At 39.9% G+C, this 22,819-nt stretch overlaps 1 protein-coding gene across 1 annotated transcript; it reads left to right on the forward strand.

Annotated features, from left to right (window-relative positions):
* The first annotated feature begins 2,751 nt into the window (after positions 1–2,751).
* On the forward strand, positions 2,752–10,295 carry LOC126367678 (cytochrome b5 domain-containing protein 1). Its single transcript, XM_050011321.1, has 5 exons — positions 2,752–2,841; positions 6,487–6,642; positions 7,909–8,164; positions 8,931–9,176; positions 10,213–10,295. Exons 1-5 carry the CDS (start codon positions 2,752–2,754, stop codon positions 10,293–10,295), a joined length of 831 nt encoding a protein of 276 aa, XP_049867278.1.
* The last annotated feature ends 12,524 nt before the right edge of the window (positions 10,296–22,819 follow it).

The raw sequence follows: 22,819 nt of genomic DNA on the forward strand, positions 1-22,819 counted from the left end.
TAAAGAGAAGCAATATAGGTAGCAACATACCCCTTCGTAAACTTAATTCACCTGAGCTAATTCACCTAGGTGCATTAAACAAACTTTTAGATACATAATATAGCATAATCCGGAGTAAAACATCAGTAAGTAAATAAAAACTACATAACCAGTAGTTGCACTCTCCGTTTTGCGTTAAGGATACCAAACTGCTGTATAAGCCAAATATCAAGCAACAATTATTTGTATATGTGCTTCTTCTACGGTCACGAGTACTAATATGTATACACTTTGAAACCGAGTCACATTAACTTTTTTGACAAATTAAACCGTAAGTCTCATTAAATGTCAAATATATATAGATAGTGCGACAGGGTTCTAAAGTGGGTACATGATATTGCTTATGACTGTACCTACCCGAGTAATGAGAAAATAGGTAATTGTCACGTTAAATCTGGACAGCGCCATCTATATTATTTTTGGGGAACGTAGCCTGCTAAGTGCCTCATTATTATGAATGTTTTTCCTACAAGCCTGCTTAGAAACTTTGCAAGTAATGAAATGGTTGATAATTATGCTTATGTACCTTGTTATTAATCTTGTCACCATGCCAAGCCATGTTGTTGCCAAGGGGCCTTTGGCGGCTCAATAATAACCCTGACAACAGGGTTGATGAGGTTGGTAATTCACCTCACAACCTACACGATAGAAGAAGAATCTTGTCACCAACTCTCCAATTTCTACATAATATAATATACCTATATTGATGTAAATAATGTTCAATTAGTTACATTATATTCGTATTTACCACAGAAAGTTTATATTTAGGTACTGTATTTGTAAAAAAAAATAGTATTTTGTAATATTCTTAGATTAAGGCTGCTTTCACACTAGCGGGTTTTCTCGGTGGGACGATAACGCAGCACGCACGCCGCGATTTCGTCATAGGGTAGTTTCCTAGGTCAAAGATAAATTATAAAAATCTGATTACTAAATAAACACAGATGTAAAAGTGACAAAAACGTTTTCTTTTTTCTATTTAACTTACTTATTCATAAAGAAAAATCTAACAATAAGTGCGTCATTTTTGTCACGTTTTTCTACGACGTCACATGTTGCTTTTTCGTACAAATCCCATGGTATTGTGCTCAATAAAGTATTTTATCTATCTATCTATCTATCTATCTAATATCGTGTTTTGACGTTTAGTCAAATAATTTGATTTGACTAATTGGAAACTACCCTACTTTCATACTGCATTGGGTACGCGACACACGCTGCGGTTAGAAAACGCCGAGAAAAACGCTAGTGTGACCGAAGCCTTATATAACTTTAGTCTAAATATGCTTATTTTCGGCGTTATAATACAATGAGTTATGTTATGAATTCTAAAGCATAAATTATCGACCTTGTATTGGCTTATGTAAATTGATTATTTACTTAAGTATTTATCTATCCTATTTAATAAAAATATATTAAATTGTTTCTTTGTACAAGTATTTGGGTCTATTGTTTCATTGTTAATGCGTTCCAGAGTAGTTCATAGCAAAAGGCAAGATACTACGGATGACTGTCGGCCATATATCACGTTGGTCTAATAGAAAGCTTCGTGAAGTGTGGGTACTTACTTCATCTTGCGATGGATGTACCTACGTTTGGGATATAGTAAGCTTATGTTTTTTTTTGTTTTGAAACTCGGGGGGGGGGGGGTAATTATAAATAATGGTTCATCTTTTCCATATCTAAACCCAAGTGTGCCTGCAAATTGTGTCATAGAATAAACAGTAATATCTACTACGCATACTTAGAAGGGACACTCTGCCGTTGGTCCCGGTTACCAAAAGCGTTTTGCGTTCGGCTCACGATCAGGAGGTCCCGGGTTCAAATCCCGGTGTGGACATATCACGAAAATCACTTTGTGATCCCTAGTTTGGTTAGGACGTTACAGGCGATCACCTGATTGTCCGAAAGTAAGATGATCCGTGCTTCAGAAGGCACGTTAAGCCGTTGGTCCCGGTTACTAGTTACTGATGTAAGTAAGTAGTCGTTATATGAGCCATGTCAGGGGCCTTTGGCGGCTCAATAATAACCCTGACACCAGGGTTGATGACGTTGGTAATTCACCTCACCATAGAAGAAGAAGGGACACTTCGCCCCGGACCAATACGGACTTGAACGCCTGTATTGCTTGCTCTATGGCTTGACACGAGATTGATATGCAACCGCGCGGTGTACGGCGCGAATTATATCGAGGGCTTCTACCGATAGCCGTCTGGCGTTTATCTGCATAGATAGCGTTCGCTGCGCCTATTGGCCGAAGTCGTATTTGCGGGATTTTATTTTTCTTTCCTAGCCGCTGGATAGATGGCGCTGACGAAACGTTAATTTATCGTTTATCTTCGATGAAAGTTTGAAAACATAAAACGTATATGTGACAAGAATTATTATGTCCTAAAAATAAACAAAAACAAGGAAAAATAAATCAATATCTTATTAGTTACTAACTGGTTAAGCGCCATCTACCGAGTTATTGAGAACTATTATTATTTTTTAATTATAAAAAAGAAAATCTCCCATTCGCGCCACGCGCGGCGCGACTGCTGTGCCGCAAGGTTTTTTTTATAGATTTTCAAAAACATTCAACCTCTTTAAAACATTTGAATGCTCCCAAACTGCGTCAAAGTCACAACGTCAGTGTCAAGATTTCTACAAAACTTTTACCAAAACGTGTTAAAACCTAAAAACATCTGAATCAAAAGCGTCGAATGCATAATGATTTTCACGAAGCAAGAATGGTACACGCCGGCCGAAGTTGCGATACATGATAAAGCGAGTGACTGCTGGGTGACTCTCAATGGAAAGGTGAATAGACACCTAGTACTACACCCCGGACACTTCATACAAAACACCTCGCTTTACACAGACACTGCACATTGTCGTTCTCGTACGGTCACGAGCATTAATATGTATACACTTTGGTACCATGTCACATTAACTTTTTTGACAAATTGACCTGTTAGTCTCACTAAATGTCAAATATGTTAGTGCGACAGAGAGTGGGTACATTATATTGCTCATGACTGTACACACGCCATATGATTGAAGACTAAAGTAAGACCGAGGGAGTGAGGTAAACCTAGCTCAGCCGCTGGTGGGGAGCGGAGAGTTGCCGTTCTATACGTAGTATTATTCCTTATTCTATGCTATTAGGTACATCAGTAAGTAGTAATCGGGACCAACGGCTTAACCTGCCTTCCGAAGCACAGATCTTACTTCTCGGACAGTCGGGTGATCAACGTGCAATGTCTTAAGAACCGGGATTCGAATTTGGGACTTTGGGATGTATAGATAATATTTTATGTTACTATTCGAGATGTACCTCTTCCCAGCAGTGCGATGTAGTTTACATAATAGTAACATATTATCTATACACCCCAAAGTCCCGAATTCGAATCCCATATCACAAAAATAACTTTGTGAGCCCTGGTTTTCTTAGGACATTGCAGGCTGATCACCCGACTGTCCGAAAAGTAAGAAGATCCTTGCCTCGGAAGGCACGTTAAGCCGTTGGTCCCGATTACTACTTACTTATGTAAGGACATAGTCTTTCATGAGTCATGACAGGGACCTATGGCGGCTCAATAATAACCCTGATACCAGGGTTGGTTGGTAATCCACCGCACAACGCACACAATAGGAAAAGACCTATTACATCAATGCATCCCGAACACTCCATACAAAAATCTTATTCCAACGCGAGCGAGAGAGTCTGTGCGCTATTTCCCTTACTCATTAGTGGCTTACGGCTATTTATAAAGACCCAGAAGGAGTGAAGAGGGCCTCCATTACGAATTGGTGCGGGGCGCGGATTTACCGTTCATCATCATCTATACTTATAATAAATCTGTAGAGAGGTCAATTCTGTACATTAAATATTTTTTCAAAATAACTATCAGGGGGTGATAAGTGATCGATACTGATGCCAAAAATGCAATCAGTAAAATTTTTGTCTGTCTGTCTGTCTGTCTGTCTGTCTGTCTGTCTGTCTGTATGTTCCTTATAGAAACAAAAACTACTGGACGGATTTTAATGAAACTTGGTACAATTATTCTTCACACTCCTGGACAGGTCATAGTATACTTTTCATCACGCTACAATCAATAGGAGCAGAGTAGTGAAGGGAAATCCTTTTGTATGAAAAATCTAAACCACTCAAGTTAGACGTTTGAAATTTGGCATGCAGGTACCTTAGATACCGTAGAGGTGCACTAAGAAAGGAATTCCCGAAATTCCTACGGGAACGGGAATTAGCGGGAAAATCCTTTTGTATGAAAAATCTAAACCACTCAAGTTAGACTTTTGAAATTTGGCATGCAGGTACCTTAGATAACGTAGAGGTGCACTAAGAAAGGAATTCCCGAAATTCCCACGGGAACGGGAATTAGCGGAAAAATATTTTTGTATGAAAAATCTAAACCATTCAAGTTAGATGTTTGAAATTTGTCATGCAGGTACCTTAGATACCGTAGAGGTGTTCTAAGAAAGGAATTCCCGAAATTCCCACGGGAACGGGAATTAGCGGGAAAATCCTTTTGTATGAAAAATCTAAACCACTCAAGTTAGACGTTTGAAATTTGGAATGCAGGTACCATAGGTACCGTAGAGGTGCACTAAGAAAGGAATTCCCAAAATTCTCACGGGAACGGGAATTAGCGGGAAATACCTTTTGTATGAAAAATCTAAACCACTCAAGTTAGACATTTGAAATTTAGCATGCAGATACCTTAGGTACCGTGGAGGTGCACTAAGAAAGGAATTCCTGAAATTCTCACGAGAACGGGAATTAGCGGGAAAATCCTTTTGTATGAAAAATCTAAACCATTCAAGTTAGACGTTTGAAATTTGTCATGCAGGTACCTTAGATACCGTGGAGGTGCACTAAGAAAGGAATTCCCGAAATTCCCACGGGAACGGGAATTAACGGGAAAATCCTTTTGTATGAAAAATCTAAACCATTCAAGTAAGATGTTTAAAATTTGGCACGCAGGTACCTTAGACACCGTAGAGGTGTACTAAGAAAGGAATTCCCGAAATTCCCACGGGAACGGGAATTAGCGGGAAAATCCTTTTGTATGAAAAATCTAAACCACTCAAGTTAGACGTTTGAAATTTGGCATGCAGGTACTTTAGTAAACTTAAAGCTTAGTTGCAACAGGATATTACAAAATTCCCACGGGAACGGTAGTTAGCGGGAAAAAACATTTGTATGAAAAAATCAAATCTAAATAAAAGGAGAAACTGACTGACTCAGTGACTGACATATCAACGCATAGCCTGAACGGCTAAATGTAGGCATTTGAAATTTGGAAGGGACATAGCTTAGGTACCGTAGAGGTGCACTAAGAAAGGAATTCCCGGAATTCCCACGGGAACGGAAATTAGCGGGTAAATCCTTTTGTATGAAAAATCTAAACCGCTTAAGCTTCATTTGGCATGCAGGTACCTTAGTTAACTTAAACCTTAGTTGCAACAGGATATTGCAAAATTCCCACGGAAACGGGAGTTAGCGGGAAAAAAACATTTGTATGAAAAAATCGAAACCGCGTAAGATAGATGTTTTCAATTCAATTCAATTAAATTATTTATTGCATTCCATGTAGTACAATGGGGTGTTACATAGGCATAGGAACTAAAACATGGACCCTGTAGGGCACAGCAACGTTGAAGGGAAGAGAGGAAGTGTGTATTAAAATTAAAACTCAATGAACAATCAATTAAAAAAAAATCAATTCAATCAATTGATTCAATCTAGCATGCATGCATACCTTAGTAAATATAAAGTTTATTTTTGGCTGTATTTTGAAAAATGGGAGTTATTGGGAAAAAAATTGTATGAAAAAATCTAAACTGCATAAGTTAGATGCTTGAAATTTGATATGCACTCCCACACACACAAAGATCTCTCTCTTATATAACACGCCACGCGGACGAAGTCGCGGGCAAAAGCTAGTCATCAATATATTACTTACTTACTTACTTACTATCATTTAAGAGCCACGCTCTTGTCGGTGCAGCATTCTCCATGCTACTTTTTTAGGGAAAAATAGGGCAGTGGTAATTCCCTTTCGCTTTCCGCCCCGCAGTACTCTGTCTGACGCAAGAGGGATGGCGCCCAGAGTAGTCTATTACAAAGCCATACTAGGACTCCTGACCTGGATTTACCGTTACGTGAATCATGTCGGGGCCTTCGGCTGCACAATAATAACCCTGACACCAGGGTTGAGAAGAAGAATACTTTTTTATAAATATCGACAAAGGGATTGTTTCCTTTCTAACTTAATGGGCCATTTTGTGGACTATGGCGAGCTAATCACCTATCGCCATATCCATCTTGGGACAGCGCACCAAGAGTGGCTGCAAGTCACCTTGATTACTTGTATCACTGACCACCCCATTTGGGACTACAAGCGTTTACATAAGTATTAGTAACGGTGCTGCCATTCAAAGGTATACAACCTAACACCCTGGTTGGAGCAGCAGTTCAGACTATGCAGATGTACCAAGAGCTGCTCGTGTCCTGTCAAGAACTGGTTCTGCGGGGATGACTGTGTGGAATACTGTAACTGCTTCAAGCGGGGGTTCTTCTACTGCGATGGGAAGCGGGTATGATATTTTTGTTAAGTACTTATTTGCTTTCGTCTAAATAAATATAGATGGCGATGTTCAGTTTTTTCTTCGTTTAACCTTCTAATTTCATGGTTAACAGACATATGCATCATATGCATAAGATATCGGCTGATTGGCGAATCGCGCAAACCGCTGGGACTAGAAAGTTTGCACAAAGTTGAAAATGAGGTGATATTCGCGGGCCACAGTTAATAAGCAAATAAAGCATCATCGTCTTTGTTTTTAGGTATAAATGATAACCCTTTTTATTACACCTAGGTACAATTACATCATCCACCCTTTAATATTCTGATCAAAATAAAGAGAAGCAATATAGGTAGCAAATATATAGATATGTGATCCAAATATCAAGCAACTATTATTTTTATATTATGCTTCTGCCATTAAGTGCATAGTATGTTGAGGAGCTCGGTGGCGCAGCGGTAAACGCGCTCGGTCTGCGATTGTTGAAGTTAAGCAACTTTCGCAAAGGCCGGTCATAGGATGGGTGACCACAAAAAAAAATTCATCTCGGGCTCCTCCGTGCTTCGGAAGGCACGTTAAGCCGTTGGTCCCGGCTGCATTAGCAGTCGTTAATAACCATCAATCCGCACTGGGCCCGCGTGGTTTAAGGCCCGATCTCCCTATCCATCCATAGGGAAGGCCCGTGCCCCAGCAGTGGGGACGTTAATGGGCTGATGATGATGATGATGATGTACACTAATAATGAGAAAAAATGAATAATCACGTTTAAACTGAACATCTAAGTAAGTATATTGTTTTTGATGAACGTAGCATGGGAAGTTCCTCGTATTAGTGGCAAAGGAGATTTGATTAATATTTTTAACAGTTTGTAGACGATTACTCACGCTAACTTTTTTTCTTTGTTCTCGAGGGGAAATGCTTATCGCATACCCTCCCACCGCGGGGGCATCGAGAGTTTTATGTCGGGCCCACACCGACTACAACCCCCCGGTGTCCGTATCACCGCCGTTATGCCAAGCTAGGGGGACGCTTTCGCATTCTTCCGCGGCTTGGCGGCGATTGCCCATGGTTTGGGCACCATCTCGAGGGGGGACAAGTGCCCCCTACTCACGCTAACCTAACCTAACTTAACCTAACCTGTGCTCCTAACGTTCTTAAAGGTGCTAAATGAAACATCTTCAATAAAAAGAAAAACATAATTAATATCACGCTCATAATCCCTAACAGTCATACCTTCATAAGCACTTCATCCAAACCCAATTTCTTCTCCAAAAACAGCTAGCGATGACAATAGTCGCGTACGCCGGCAAGGATGTCAGCCACTGGTTCCACGCTGAGGAGTGGGTTAAGTACACCCACCCCATCACCGGCACCACCACCACATACCTGCCCCACGGGCACGGCATAAGGCAGCCAGTGGTACCATCCACCAGGTGGCGCCCCTTCTACCAGCCGTGGTGGACGGATGAGTCTTTGGTGGTAGGCAAAGCGACGGCTAAGACCAGGCCGATTCGAATCACTAATACGATAACTGGTTAGTTTTGGACAAAATTTATTAACTATACTAAGATACTATAAACATCAGCAGCCTATATTCTTACGTCCCACTGCTGGGCACTGCCCACGGGTGTGCTGCGCAGGTTAGTATAATTGAGCCTTCTATCGTGTGGGTTGTGAGGTGGAGTACCAACCTCATCAACCCTGGTATCAGGGTTACTATCGAGCCGCCAAAGGCCCCTGGCTTGGCTCATGTAACGACTACTTATTTACATCAGTAAGTAGTAACCGGGACCAACTGCTTCACGTGGCATCCGAAGCACGGATCATATTACTTTCGGAGAATCTGGTGATCAGCCAGTAATGTCCTAACGAAACTAGGGACCACAAAGTATTTTTTGTGATAATTATGTTCCCACCGGGAATCGAACCTGGGACCTGCGGATCGTGAGCCTAACGCTCAACCCCTTGTCCACGGTGTATAATTGACTATCAACACATAAGTAACTCGTCAACTCGCGTCTTATGCGAATTTGCGAATGCGAAGGAGCTCTAACGCCCGATTCTGGACAGTTAATGAAGGCAAAAAAAGCCAAAGAGTCCTGTTGACCCCGCTGGGGTCTACTCCGCTCGGCCAGTAAAGGAAAGACTCGCGGGGTCTCAAATCGTCACTCACCAACAGCTTGTTTGTCAAACCAAAATCAAATACCCTTTATTCATCCAGGGCCTTATTTATAATTGTTACTTGTTTGTTGTACTGAATAAACTTTCTTTCTTTCTTTCTTTCTTTCTTTCATCATCAGGTTCAACAGTTACCCTTGAAGTGTGCTCAGAAGAGACCCTCTACCAAGTGATGATGCGCTACCTACCCCACAACCGCCACCTGCACTCATACACCTGGCGTTACCTGGGCAAGCCTCTCTGCCTGAACAAGACCTTGGCTGAGAACGGCATCCCTGATGAGAGGGAGAGGTTCAATGATGTCGCCTTGCCAGAGAACATGCACATTCCCGCCATCTTGATCTATTATAACGACGATCTGACTGAAGGTTAGAGGCTAATTTATATTTAAAAAAAATCATCAAAAAAAGATCTTAAAAATATCACAAGTCACGCTTATATTTTTTTTACCTTTGATGGGTTTGGGTGGGTTGGGATATTTCCAAAGGTTTAATGGCAACTAGAGGAGGTCGGTGGCACAGCGGTAAACGCGCTCGGTCTGCGATTGTTGAAGTTAAGCAACTTTTACAAAGGCCGGTCATAGGATGGGTGACCACAAAAAAAAAGTATATCATCTCGAGCTCCTCCGTGCTTCGGAAGGCACGTTAAGCCGTTGGACCCGGCTGCATTAGTAGTCGTTAATAACCATCAATCCACACTGGGCCCGCGTAGCGATTTAAGGCCCGATCTCCCTATCCATCCATAGGGAAGGCCCGTGCCCCAGCAGTGGGGACGTTAATGGGCTGATGATGATGAATGGCAACAGGTAGGCAATATGTGTAAGTACCTACTGTTCTCTTGTTTAGCTAAACAATAGTACATCACATTACATTTGTACATACATACATAAACTCACGCCTATTTCCCACCGGGGTAAGCAGAGACTATAGAATTCCATTTGCTTCGATCCTGACACACTTCTCTTGCTTCCTCCACATTCATCAATCGCTTCATACACGCACGCCGGTTCAGAGTAGATCGTATTGAACCTTTTCTAAGGACATCTCCAATTTGGTCATCGTAAGTCCTTCTCGGTCTTCCTCTGCCAGCCCTACCATCAACTTTCGCTTTATATACCGCTTTTGCAATCCTATTATCCTTCATCCGCTCTACGTGTCCAAACCAACCTAACATTCCCTTCTCAATCCTAGTCACTATATCGTCTTTTACACCACATCTCTGTCTTATCACACTGTTTCTCACTCTATCACTCAACATTTGTACATTATTGAAATTGAACACATTTGTACATTATTGAAATCGAACAAAAAAGGGCGATTATTGTCTTCTTCAAATATATATTTTGTTTTTTAGGTATACAGGATTTTAGTAACACCGTACCAAATATAAAGGGTTTTTTTTCAGATCCACCTCGCGATGACTGCTTCTGCCACGACACTGGCCGACCTACGTGCTTGGGACACCCTGAAAATTGCCACGAAATTTAAATACTTACTTACATTTTTTAATCTCTCCGTCTATCGTGTGGGTTGTGAGTGAGGTATGATGAACCAATGGATGACCAACCTCAACAACCCTGGTGTCGAGAATATATTGATATTTTGAATCATTGTAATAATTTTAGATTGTTATATATTTTATTTTGTTATTGAAATTATTTTATTTGTACGTACATACATACATAAACTCACGCCTATTTCCCACCGGGGTAAGCAGAGACTATAGAATTCCATTTGCTTCGATCCTGACACACTTCTCTTGCTTCCTCCACATTCATCAATCGCTTCATACACGCACGCCGGTTCAGAGTAGATCGTATTGAACCTTTTCTAAGGACATCTCCAATTTGGTCATCGTAAGTTCTTCCTTCTTCTTTTATTTGTAATAGTAACTTTATCCAAAATAAGTAATCTTCTTCAAGAATCATGCCTATTCACATTTTTTGGAGGCATTGAAGTTGGCAACTAACTAGGTACCCACAGCCAAGGACACGTTAAGGCATACGTCTCTTGTTTAGCACCACGACTTAAGGTCTATGAAGTCAAAGAAAAAAATATTCAGTCACTGATTTTCTTTGACGTGACTTATTGTAGAGTTGCTACAGATGGCATTAACTACTTGGCCGGACAAATGGGGAGCGCTGAGGGCTCTCACCCGATATCAGTCTCTGAAATGATGATTGAATGAATCAAAAACAGACATACTTATTAAGCATTGAAGCTTCTTGCACAATGTTCCCTCGTGTGGGTTGATGAGGTCAATGGCCGACCTCATCTGTCCTGGTGTTATTATTGGTTCACGTATATGATTAAGGCTTTTATAATAATTTTGTTTTATAAATAATGGTACGAAACAAAATATTATAGTTTTTCTTGCTCTCAATTTCCCTTGTTTTATTTCGCGTGAACGTCGCAGAAAAATCCTTGGGAAACTATCAAAATACCCGTGTCTTTTCTTGTAATACTCCTTACAGTGTGTAAGGTATGTATGAAAAATTTTATGATAGGCAGCAGCGGGCTTAGCACCGGAAGCGCGCGACTCTTTCTCGCCTCGACATATGTCACCCGTCACTCTCTCACAGTACTGCACAGAAAGAGACAGACGATCTCTGTCGCGGCTAGAAAGATGATGATGACGATAATTAAATTTATCTTTTTTGAGGTTATGTCCGGTCCGCGGAGGTCCATGTTGCTCTATGGGTTATGTATTGGCTTTTACAATAAATACTAGACAGCATTTAGAATTTGTTAGAAAATAAATTTAAATCTCATGTGAAGCTAATTTATGTAAAAAGGCATAATAATATTTATAAGTTTAAAGATTACCTAAATGATAAAAATAATTTGTATTAAATGTGTTCTTCTAGTTATTTAATATTGTCATATCTTCGAAGAAATGACGTAGATTCAAAAATGTTAAATTGACCTTCAACAAGTTTATCTACGATAACTACGTTGAATAAATGATTCATACATACATAAACTCACGCCCGTAATCCCTAATTGGGTGGGCAGAGCCACAAGTAATCAAAGACAACTTGCAGCCACTGTTGATACGAAGTCCAAAGATGGATATGAAGAACCTTATGGTGATAAGGGATCAGCCTATCGCCCATAACATTAGTCCATCATGTTAGAGGACACAATCCCTCTGTCGGTTTTTACGACATGCCCGGGAAGAGAAGCAGCTGAACGTGTTCTATGTTTTTTATATGCTCCCAGAACAGCATAGAAGCAAAATGAATGAATGATTCAGATTTCTGATTTCCCTGTAAAACATAAAATATCAATCAGTTCCACAACTCACTCTAGAATATAAGATTCATTTCTTTACACGTTACAAAAAAATACCATAGCTCAATAACTCCTCAAACATGCATAACCCATTAAAACTAAAGCAATTGACCCGGGTCCTATGAGGGCTGGCAGATGTTTTTACTCCACCGCTGGGTATCAGAGGAAGTGTGCTCCACTGAGCGTATCGAGACCTTATGGGATACGGCACTAGTGGAATTAGTGGAATAAATTGACCCAGGGAGAGTTATGACTTTCTTTAGTATTAAGTATAAAAGTATGCATGGAGTAGTTTATAATTTGATTGTGTTTGGTAATAAATTACATAGAGTTCTTTAATACTATATTATTGTAAGTTAGTTTTTTTTATTAGAATTATATTAGGTTAGTTAAGTTAGTAAGTAGATTTATATTGTATCTATCATCCATTTGTGTGAATTTGTTTTGTATGTTGTATGCAATAAAGTATATTTGATTTGATTTTGATATTAGTTAATTAAGTACCTACCTTCTTATCTCCTAAATTTTCGCATGCTTATATCTAGCGGATAATGTGATACTTAGAACATAAAATCTACCAACTGTTACAAAACCATGATTTGATTTATATTTTTCTACTTCTGTACGATGACCCCGATTCTTTTTTTTGCCGTGACCGATTGCGAATTTGCCGTAAATGGCTTTAACTACTTGGCCGGACAAAAAGACGACCCAGTACGACTCCGCGACAAGTAAGAAATGACTGAGACTACAGAGATCACGTCTATTTACCATTGGGGTAGGCAGCAACCACGGTATTCCACTTACCTACTACGATCCTGACACACCACTTTCGCTTCTACTACTCCCATCACAGACTTTATACACGCTCGCCGGTTTAGAGTACTCTTGATCTGGCGTTTCTTTAAAATATCCTGGATCTGAGAGGTTAAACGTCGCGAAGATCTCCCTATAAAATACACATTGCGCCATGGAAAAAGATTAAATTTACCTATATCTAGACTCGTCCTACATTCTTCTAGCCCATATGTGATGTCCATCAAAATTTATAATAAACTGCCTAACATATTAAAAGAAGAAAAAAGTGACAAAATCTATATTAAAAAAATAAAAGAACTTCTCATTAATAAATGTTACTACAGCACTAGTGAATACCTTAATGATACTGATGTTACCATTTGAAAAGCTTCCTCCTCTCTTTTATACTTTTATTTTGTTGTGCCCGAAAGGGTCTATGATGTGAAACTCATACAAATGTAACTTACAAACTTGTACACCATCATAGTATGCAAATAAAGAATATTGAATATATTAAAAAGACCACATCAAAGCAATTCATCTAAAAAAGCAACACTCGTACTGCTATTTGACAGTTGTTTGCACTGCGCACTTTTATATGCGCAAGTGTCAAATTGCAATATTGTTTTTTTATAGATGAATTGTTTAGATGTGGCCTATTTAACCCCCTTGATCGCGGTATGGCCTAGGCTTTCCCTACCACTTACAGCCGTATCTTAAATCTTGTCGTAAGTCTACTTTCTTGTCCTAATTTCATTCTTAACGGGAAATAATTAATAAGCCATAATGCAAAACACTTCCTTTGCCATAGGTACGATAAGGTGCAAAAGTTCAATCAGTTTCTTGCAAAGTAATTAATTAACTGGTTGCACTTTAAGACCTCCTGGTTACATGTCGTTTCTGTAATAGACCAAAAACACCTACAAAAACATACATTATAATTATGACAACTAATGGTTCATAATTTCATCACTGTTTACAAATAATTCGCTGGGCTCAGTGACTGCACTTTCGCTCGGAGCCCGATATCGGCCCCGCCGGCGTGGTCGACGATTTCCCTCAAGCAGCGCTTATCGCTATCGACCCACTAGGGTCGATTAATTCTTTCAAATATTTTTCCTCTCAGACGACGCCCTGAGCCGAGGTTCGCACCCAACTGGGCACCCTCAGGCCTGTTGTCTTAAACGTTGTACCGGGTGAGAGCCTTCAGCGCTCCCCATTTGTCCGGACAAGTAGTTAATGCCATCTGCAGCAAATCTACCTACTATAAGCCACGTCAAAATAAAAAAAAATGCACTTTTGCTTTTTGATTGTACTTTTTAATGTACAATCTTAGCCCTTAGGCTAAGCTATAAAAATCAGATTGATTTATTCACAATTTCTTGATAAAAACACGGTCAAAAGGCATCGAACGGGCACGCGCTAAGAAAAAAATGCACTTAGATTTTTTTTAATTGACTCGTTGTAGGTTTCAACTACTTGTGCGTAGTGAACTTAGGAATCAGTATACGGATCGCTGAATACACAATTATACTTTTAAATACCCCGTCAATTTTCTTTTGATGTAAACATTATGATATACTGCATAGAAATGTGATGTAAATAATGACGATTAATGGCTTATGATTTCCATTAGCGTGACTATTTAATAATGGTTAAGTAAGAAGTATAATAATTATCATCGTACAATACTTACACGTAACTTCTTTTTGGCGTGACTTATTGCGGATTTGCCGCATATGGCATTAACTACTTGGCCGACCAAATAGGGAGCGTTGAGGGCTCTCACCCGGCATTCATAAACAGATACCAGCAGTATAGTTGAGAAGCAGCAAGATGCTGCGCCGTCCCGCACCAAATTGTGATAAATGTTTTCTTGCCACTGGTTGCCTGTAAGAAATTGCTGTTTAGCAATAAGGCCGCCGTTGTACTGTATCTTTCGTCCATGTGTGTAAAACTTACTTTGTATGTTGTGTGCAATAAAGTATATTTGTATTCAGTGGCGGATTTACCAGTAGGCTGAGTAGGCTGAAGCCTAGGGCGGCAGATTTTAGGGGGCGGCAAATTTGGCCTAAAATTTTTTTTTGTCTTACAGAAATAAAAAAGACATTATTATATACGCAGCGGCGGCGTAGCGTAGTGGAGGCGGCAGGGGGGCGGCCCGCCCCGGGCGGGTTTTTAGGGGGCGGCAAAATTTCACAATTTATAATCTATATAAAATTCTTCTTCTATCGTGTGGGTTGTGAGGTGGATTACCAACCTCATCAACCCAAAAAAAAACCCGTATATAAAAATGAAACCCGTTTTCCGTTGTCACTACATAACATAGAAACGGCTTGACCGATTTGGCAATTTTTTTTGTAGTTTTCTAATAATCTGTACAAGGTTCTTACGGAAAAAATATTAAGAAAAAATCTCAGAAGGATTGAAAAATATACATTTAATTTTTCATATTTTAAAAAACGCCCGTAACGAATATAGACATCATTAAATTTAAAACAAAAAATCTGTGGTCATTTGTAAATTGAAATATCTAAATAAAAGGGCGGCAAAATTTTCTTCCGCCCCGGACGGCCGACACCCACGCTACGCCGCTGGTGAAACGGTCACTCAACGTAAACGATAGTACTAGCCACGAGCGCAAATAAAGAAATAAACCTACTTAAACGAATCTTTGAGTTAACGATCAAATCCTACAACTACAACTGAAGGTGGAGCGCTGAAGCCGAAACCCAGCATTGGTCCTTATAACGTTTGGTCCTTCGAGCTACTATAGTGGAATGTTGTGTTAATGACTGTGATAGCGAATCGGTGCTTTTGGCCTGCCGCAAGCGGGTCTCACCAACTGCATTGAGAAAGCGCACATATCACTGTGTAACTAGCACGTTCTTCTTCCAGCGAAGCTTTAACAATTGACGCCACGATGGCAACTAACATAGATCAACTCCTCGAGGAACAGAAGGTGAACTACGATAACATCAAGCAAATCACCTTCAACTACGCCAAGGCAAGGATACTGTTCAACGGAAGATTTTCAGTTATCTAAAAAAACGTCTAGAGCCTTTGGAGGCTCACTGGGCTGAGTTTAGCATGAATCACGGGGAACTTGCACCACTCGTGACGCCTGACATGGACTACGTCATTCAAGTAAACGGTAGCTTTATACGACAAAACACGACAGAAGATGTTCAAGGAAAAACTATCTATATCTCTCATGTCACCACGCCCTACAACTGATGTCCAAATGAAAGATAACTAAACGGCAAGTTCATCTAAAGACAAGAATAAACTTAAGTGCTTTTGAAAAATCGGCTTCTAAAATTAACGTCGAGACACTAATCGCCAGAAAACAACGCCTAAAATTGATATACCCGAGTTTAACGGAAACTATAACAAGTGGGTGTCTTTTTGCGATTTTTATATGCTAACGAAGTCGTAAAAAGTGCAGCTACTGAAATCTAAACTGAGAGGTGAACCAGAAAAGCTCGTACAGCATTTGAATATCAGCGCCGACAATTACGACTCGTGCTGGGACATCTTTCGTAACCGGTATGAGAATGGACGACTCTTATGGTCATCATACATAAACACGGTTCTCAGTTTACCTGACATCCAAGCTGCATCGGCAATCAACTTATGCAGGACACTGTGAACGAGTGTATAAACGGCCTTAACACAGAAGTTTTGCGTCGTGCTGGTCTATCCGGGATAGAAGCGCTCATCATAAAGCATCGACTGAGATGGTGCGGTTACGTCTTGCGAATGGATGACAGCAGACTACCGAAAGCAGTTTTCTATTCCGAGCTCTCTAGCGGAAAGCGAAAACATGGTGGGCAATATCTGCGTTACAAAGACGTGCTTAAGCGCAATCTCGTGGCATGTGAGATACCAACAGTTAGTTGGGTGGATTGTGTTTGTCTTAGACCGGAATGACGCCGCGCCGTTCACAAGAGCGTCAATTTATTTGAAAAGAAGCGTTTACAAGATCTCGACGCAAAGCGCCAAATGTGGAAGACTCGATCAAAACCCACACACTCAATTCGTCAGGCCAGCTTTATTGTGTGCCGTATGACCGGATCTTCAAGTCGAAGTTCGGTTTCGCCAGCCACATCAGAGCCCACCACAACATCGATCCAGGATAGATATTCAGGAGTCACCGTCGCCGGATACGGTTTGGACGACATGAATTATGATAATTAGTACTTACATGCTGCTGTTTTAGCTCAACAGTATACACTTCACTAAATCGACTGCTGTAAAAAAATCTAGAAACTGACACAACTTACTTCACAATCACATTAATAACGGGAAAAAGCCGATGTAATGAGGACGATAGAATACAAATCCGAAAATTGCAATTTTATTAACAGAATAAAAGTACTAATTAATTTGATTGTGAACTAAACTAGCGTATTGAATTTTAGAGGTCAGTAGGGGCGGCAAAAATTGAATAGCCTACTGGCGGCAAATTTGTAAATCCGCCACTGTTTGTATTGTATTTATTGTATAGTGGTGCAAATACCATCTAATTTTATTTTAAGTTATATCTGTCATTTTCTTATCCGCCGAAAAGGAAAGAGACGGGTAATCGACAAGTATAAAATTTATGGAACACACGTCAATTTTAAGCACAAATTTAAACCAACCGTCTAAAAATTTTACATCCGTCAATAACCCGACACAGTTAAGTAGACAGCACGTCAAACGGATTGCATACCAGCGACGTACCTTTTGATTCGGCCGGGTTATTCATTCATTTACTCATTCTTCCTAAAATTAAGAGCTGTGAATCATCCGTCCCTTTCCTTTTCGACGGATATGAAAATGACGGATATAACTTAAAATAAAATTAGGCGGTGTCTGCAGGAATCGGGGCCACTACCTTTCCTAACAACAACTCAAGCTATATTATGTTTTATATCATAATACTTCAAATGTTATGAGCGATAGGCTGATCCTTTATCACCATAAGGTTCATCGTTTCATTCATATCCCTCTCAGGACTTCGTATTAACAGTGGCTGCAAGCTGTTTGTGATTACTTTGCCCGCCCACCTTATTAGGGATTACGGGCGTGAATTTATGTATGCATTTCCATCAAATATTTTGGCTAGGTATTTACCACTTAAATGAAAATGTATAAACGTAACCCTTTTTCCGTGGCGGTCGGGTAGAAAGGCTCTTTGTGGCTTCGATTCCCAACTAATTAATGTATTAATTAAGCATTCTAAGTATTTGGACATAGATTTGGATAACTTTCGAGTTCAGTTTTTTTTCGTCTAGTCTGAAGTAACTGATGTACCCTTGTTTATGGCAACCCTAGAAAAAGCGTAACCTTAAAAATGATATATTAAAAAAAACTTAGGTACTTAACCTTGACCATCAATGTCTTCTAATACTAGAAACGTGACCAACTTTCAAGTCCACGGTTCACCCCACGCGAATTGCTATTTCTAGATCAAAATAGCCCCTTATTTGCGTACTTACGCGGCGCGACCACCACGCATGCGCGAACCCGATAATTCACCCACTTGTTGCCCCAAATTACCGCCACAACCCCATGCCGAGTCCAATAAAAATAACTCGCAGCCGCCATTTTTTCCATAGACAAGTGACGGGTGTTACGCGCGCTTGTGCGACAAAAGCGCGGGAAGAGTGCGTGGATTTGTTTTGTTTTTTAATCGTAAACTTCATAATTAGAACAGTATTATTTTTAATTTAGTGGTCAAAACCTCTTGATTCCCATGGACGCCTTTTGGCGTTCGGGTTTTTTGTGCACCGCTTACCGTGAACGCCGAAAGGCGTCCAGGTGACCGCAGCCGATATTTTAGCTTATTATAATTACAATAACGAACAAAGTGGCATAAATTATATATGAATGGATGCAGAATGAAATGACCTATCCATAGACAGTAAAACTTTTACTGTTGCCATATAAAAATATAAAATATTACCATTCAAAACTTGCCGTGCTGAAGGCGAATGGTTTTTCACGACTACCTTCACACGAATATCTTTAATTTCTACAAAGCAAAGGTATATTGTAATTGATATTATTGTAAAGCTTATTTTATGAACTTGATCGTGAAATAAAATGTAAGACATAAATATAAAGATTTTATTCGTAGTATCAAATTAAGTACATAAGTACATATGTACATACGTACGTATGTTTACATTACTATAAAAATGTAAACAAAACACTTATCAAGTTTCTACTCATTCAAACACGTAGGGTATACATCTCATATGTCAAAACACTCGTTAGATCAGTCTTATAATATAAACAAACGAGTTACGAACAAAAAAGCTGACTCAAGTACCGCGCCACTTGACACGAACCCGTGACCTCGGGAATTACGTCATAATAGCCGCCATCTTGATCGGGTACAGAGGGGTTAAACTTATGACGGACTAAAGAGATTGTGTTAGTGTTTGACTAAATAGTATTATTTAGCATTTTTGCGATGGATATTCGTTGGTATTGGGGTGAATTTTAAGTGCTTAGGTAAGAATTTAATGAAGTATTTTTATTAATTTCAAGGTATTTGAACAGTTTGTAAAATAGGTATAATATCGTCATTCAGTTTAAGGCTAGTGTAGCGTCATTAATTAAATTAAGAAGCATTTAAGTTGATTGTTTTTTCGATACTTATTTGGTATATTTTTATTTGTAAGATTTGCATTTTTATGTATATTATCTTAAAAAATATATTTTGACGGCTTTTGGTAGGTTTCTTGCAAATCACCACAAGTCTACTCGCAGGTTTGGCTTGCTTACTTGTTATTACATACATACATACATACATAAACTCACGCCCGTAATCCCTAATGGGGTGGGCAGAGCCACAAGTAATCAAATACAACTTGCAGCCACTGTTGATACGAAGTCCAAAGATGGATATGATGAACCTTTTGGTGATAAGGGATCAGCCTATCGCCCATAACATTAGTCCATCATGTTAGAGGACACAATCCCTCTGTCGGTTTTTACGACATGCCCGGGAAGAGAAGCAGCTGAACGTGTTCTATGTTTTTTATATGCTCCCAGAACAGCATAGAAGCAACTTACTTGTTATTGTAACCATAAAATGGATCTAAAATAAAAAAATAAATTTTATGCTAATTTCGCCATCAGTAGGAAATTGTTCAGGATTCGTACTCTTATATACTTACCTACATTTTTTTAGTAACGACCTCCGTGGTCCAGTGATTGCGTTCACGATCCGGAGGTCCCGGGTTCAAATCCCGGTGGGGACATATTACGAAAAATCACTTTGTGATCCCTAGTTTGGTTAGGATATTATAGTCTGATCACCTGATTGTCCGAAAGTAAGATGATCCGTACTTCCGTAGGCACGTTAAGCCGTTGGTCCCGGTTACTACTTACTGATGCAAGTTAGTAGTCGTTACATGAGCCATGTCAGGGGCCTTTGGCGGTTCAATAGTAACCCTCACATCAGGGTTGATGGGGTTGGTAATCCACCTCACAACCCACACGATAGAAGAAGAAGATTTTGTTAGTGGCGCGACCGTGCCAATTACAACACCGTCTTAGTGATGTTAGGAGGCTGTTGGTCCCGGCTATTAGTCGTAAAAGCTTCACCAACCCGCGTGGTAGAGTATGCTTCATGTCCACTCCGGTTGATTGAAGGGAGCCCTGTGCCCAGCAGTGGGACGTATACAGGCTGTTAATGTTTATTTATGATGACACCATGACGTGTTGAGATATGGCCTTTATAGATTGGTTCATCATGCTAGAGAAGCAATAATCCCTAGGTCACTTTTAAGCCAAAAACAATTTTAAGCATAAATTTATTCAATAATATAATTACATTTTGATCGTATTTTTTTACATGAATATATTTTTGTAAAACTAGTGCAGTATCTCAAAACCTGTAACCTGTAGTCGGGGAAAAGTTGCTGCGAGAAAAACCTCGGCACAGAGCCCTAGACGTTCTTAAGAAAAAAAAACCGAACGCTATATTTCGTAGAAATAAGTCCTGTACATGGTAAAATAAACCTAAAGTATTCAATAACATACCTATGTTATTGAATACTTAGCTAGGTATCACAAAGTGCAGAATATCTGCTTAGTATTTGTTTCAACCTCAAAACCAATCAATGACCTATCGATTTAGGGGTGGGTCTAATTAAATAGAGGTCGATTTGTTTGCAGATTCAAAAGCTTTTAGAGTGAAACGATATTGGAGGGTGGGACCCTTAAAACAAATTCTCTTGGGGTCGCTACCCCTGCACCTTGGGGGTTCAAGGTTACATGCGTTTATTGATTAAAACAGCGTTTATTTTGGAATGTAAAACTTTTAGGACACTTCATACAAAACACCTCGGTTTACACAGACAACATCTGTGTGTGTGACATCTGACGCCATCTGCCTGGTGTCGATTGAAGACTAAACTATGTCTGGGGGGGGGGAGGTAAACCTAGCTCAGCCGCTGGTGGGGAGCGGAGAGTTGCCGTTCTATACGGAGTATTATTCCTTATTCTGTGCTTTTAGCTAATTTTCTGATAGGCGTTCTCTCGGAAAGCACCATGCTTTGCCGTTTAAGTTTGACGCCAAAACTGTTGGGTCTCGGGTTACCAGCCCAAAATACCTGCACCAATCTGCAGTGGGGCAGAGTGGAGTATGTTCCATAGCTCCTCACGATTGACCAAGGGGAGACTTAGGCTCAGCACTGCTGTAGGACGTATGTACGTTATTGTATGTTAAAAAAAAAGTGGGTTCGAACCTGCAACCTCGGATTGCTTGGGTGCCTACTCCATGTAACCCTCAAGTCAAAGAAGCGTTACCCGACATCTTCGATTAAGTACCCTAAAAAAGAAGTTCAAGGCATTGTCCTTTTTCAATTTGCTCCGTATGACCGGATGCGGTGTGTACGGGCTGCGCGGGCGCAAGACAATAGAGCAGACGATCCGACACGCCGCGCGTTCGTTGTTCCGACCCACGACACACAATGCCGGCTTTTTTAATCTGTGAGGGTGACGGGCTGTAGATTATCATGATTGTTTTTTTTTTATATATAAATTAATTATGAATTGTAGTTGTTTCTACGCTGGACTGGGAGCGAAGAAAAAGCATTGACCGCGTTCGAAATTTGAAATTCGATTGAGGGATTGTCACCTTTCTAACATGATGGATCACGATCAGGCCTGTTACAGAGCTCCCTAACTGAAACCGTCTTCTTCTATCGTGTGGGTTGTCCTCATCTATTGAGCCACCAAAGGCCTCTGACATGGCTCATGTAACGAATACTAACTTACGTCAATAAGTAGTAACCGGGACCAACGGCATACTAACTTACGCCAGTAAGTAGTAACCGGGACCAACGGCTTAACGTGCCTTCCGAAGCACGGATCATCTTACTTTCGGACAATCTGGTGATCATTGAGGTCGTTAACTGAAACCAAAACTATCGGATGAAATTAAAAAAAACTACACAATAGGCTAGTTTTCAACTAGTCAAATCAGTTACTTCGTACTAAATGTCAAAACACGAAATTCCTAAGTATAGAATTTGTATGACAAAGCACACTGTGACGTCGTAGAAAAACGTGATAAAATGTCGGACTTATTATTTCGTTTTTCTTGATTAAAATACATATATAAGTTAAATAGAAAAATAAATTTTTTGTCGTAAGTTTTAGATCTGTGTTTATTAAAATTTGTGTGTACCCGAGTAATGAGAAAATAAGTAATTATGACATTGAAGCTGTTTTTTTTTTGCTGTATACCGCCATCTATATTTATTGTTTTTGGTGAACGTAGCCCACAAAGTCCTCATTATTATTATATTTTTTTGCAGGGCAGAAGATTCTACAAAATGGCTACACTGCCCATATTTGTGTCGCTCAGCACGTGAGTTTAATTTCCTACTTTTCATTTTATTAATAAATACATA

Source organism: Pectinophora gossypiella, chromosome 6 (genome assembly GCF_024362695.1).
Source record: "Pectinophora gossypiella chromosome 6, ilPecGoss1.1, whole genome shotgun sequence".
Classification (NCBI taxonomy): domain Eukaryota; kingdom Metazoa; phylum Arthropoda; class Insecta; order Lepidoptera; family Gelechiidae; genus Pectinophora; species Pectinophora gossypiella.

Coding starts and splice junctions, on each gene's coding strand:
- LOC126367678 (XM_050011321.1), top strand. CDS start 2,752: ATGATTTTCACGAAGCAAGAATGGTACACGCCGGCCGAAGTTGCGATA. Junction 2,842..6,486: donor GGGTGACTCTCAATGGAAAG/GTGAATAGACAC, acceptor TGCCATTCAAAG/GTATACAACCTAACACCCTG. Junction 8,165..8,930: donor AATCACTAATACGATAACTG/GTTAGTTTTGGA, acceptor TTTCATCATCAG/GTTCAACAGTTACCCTTGAA.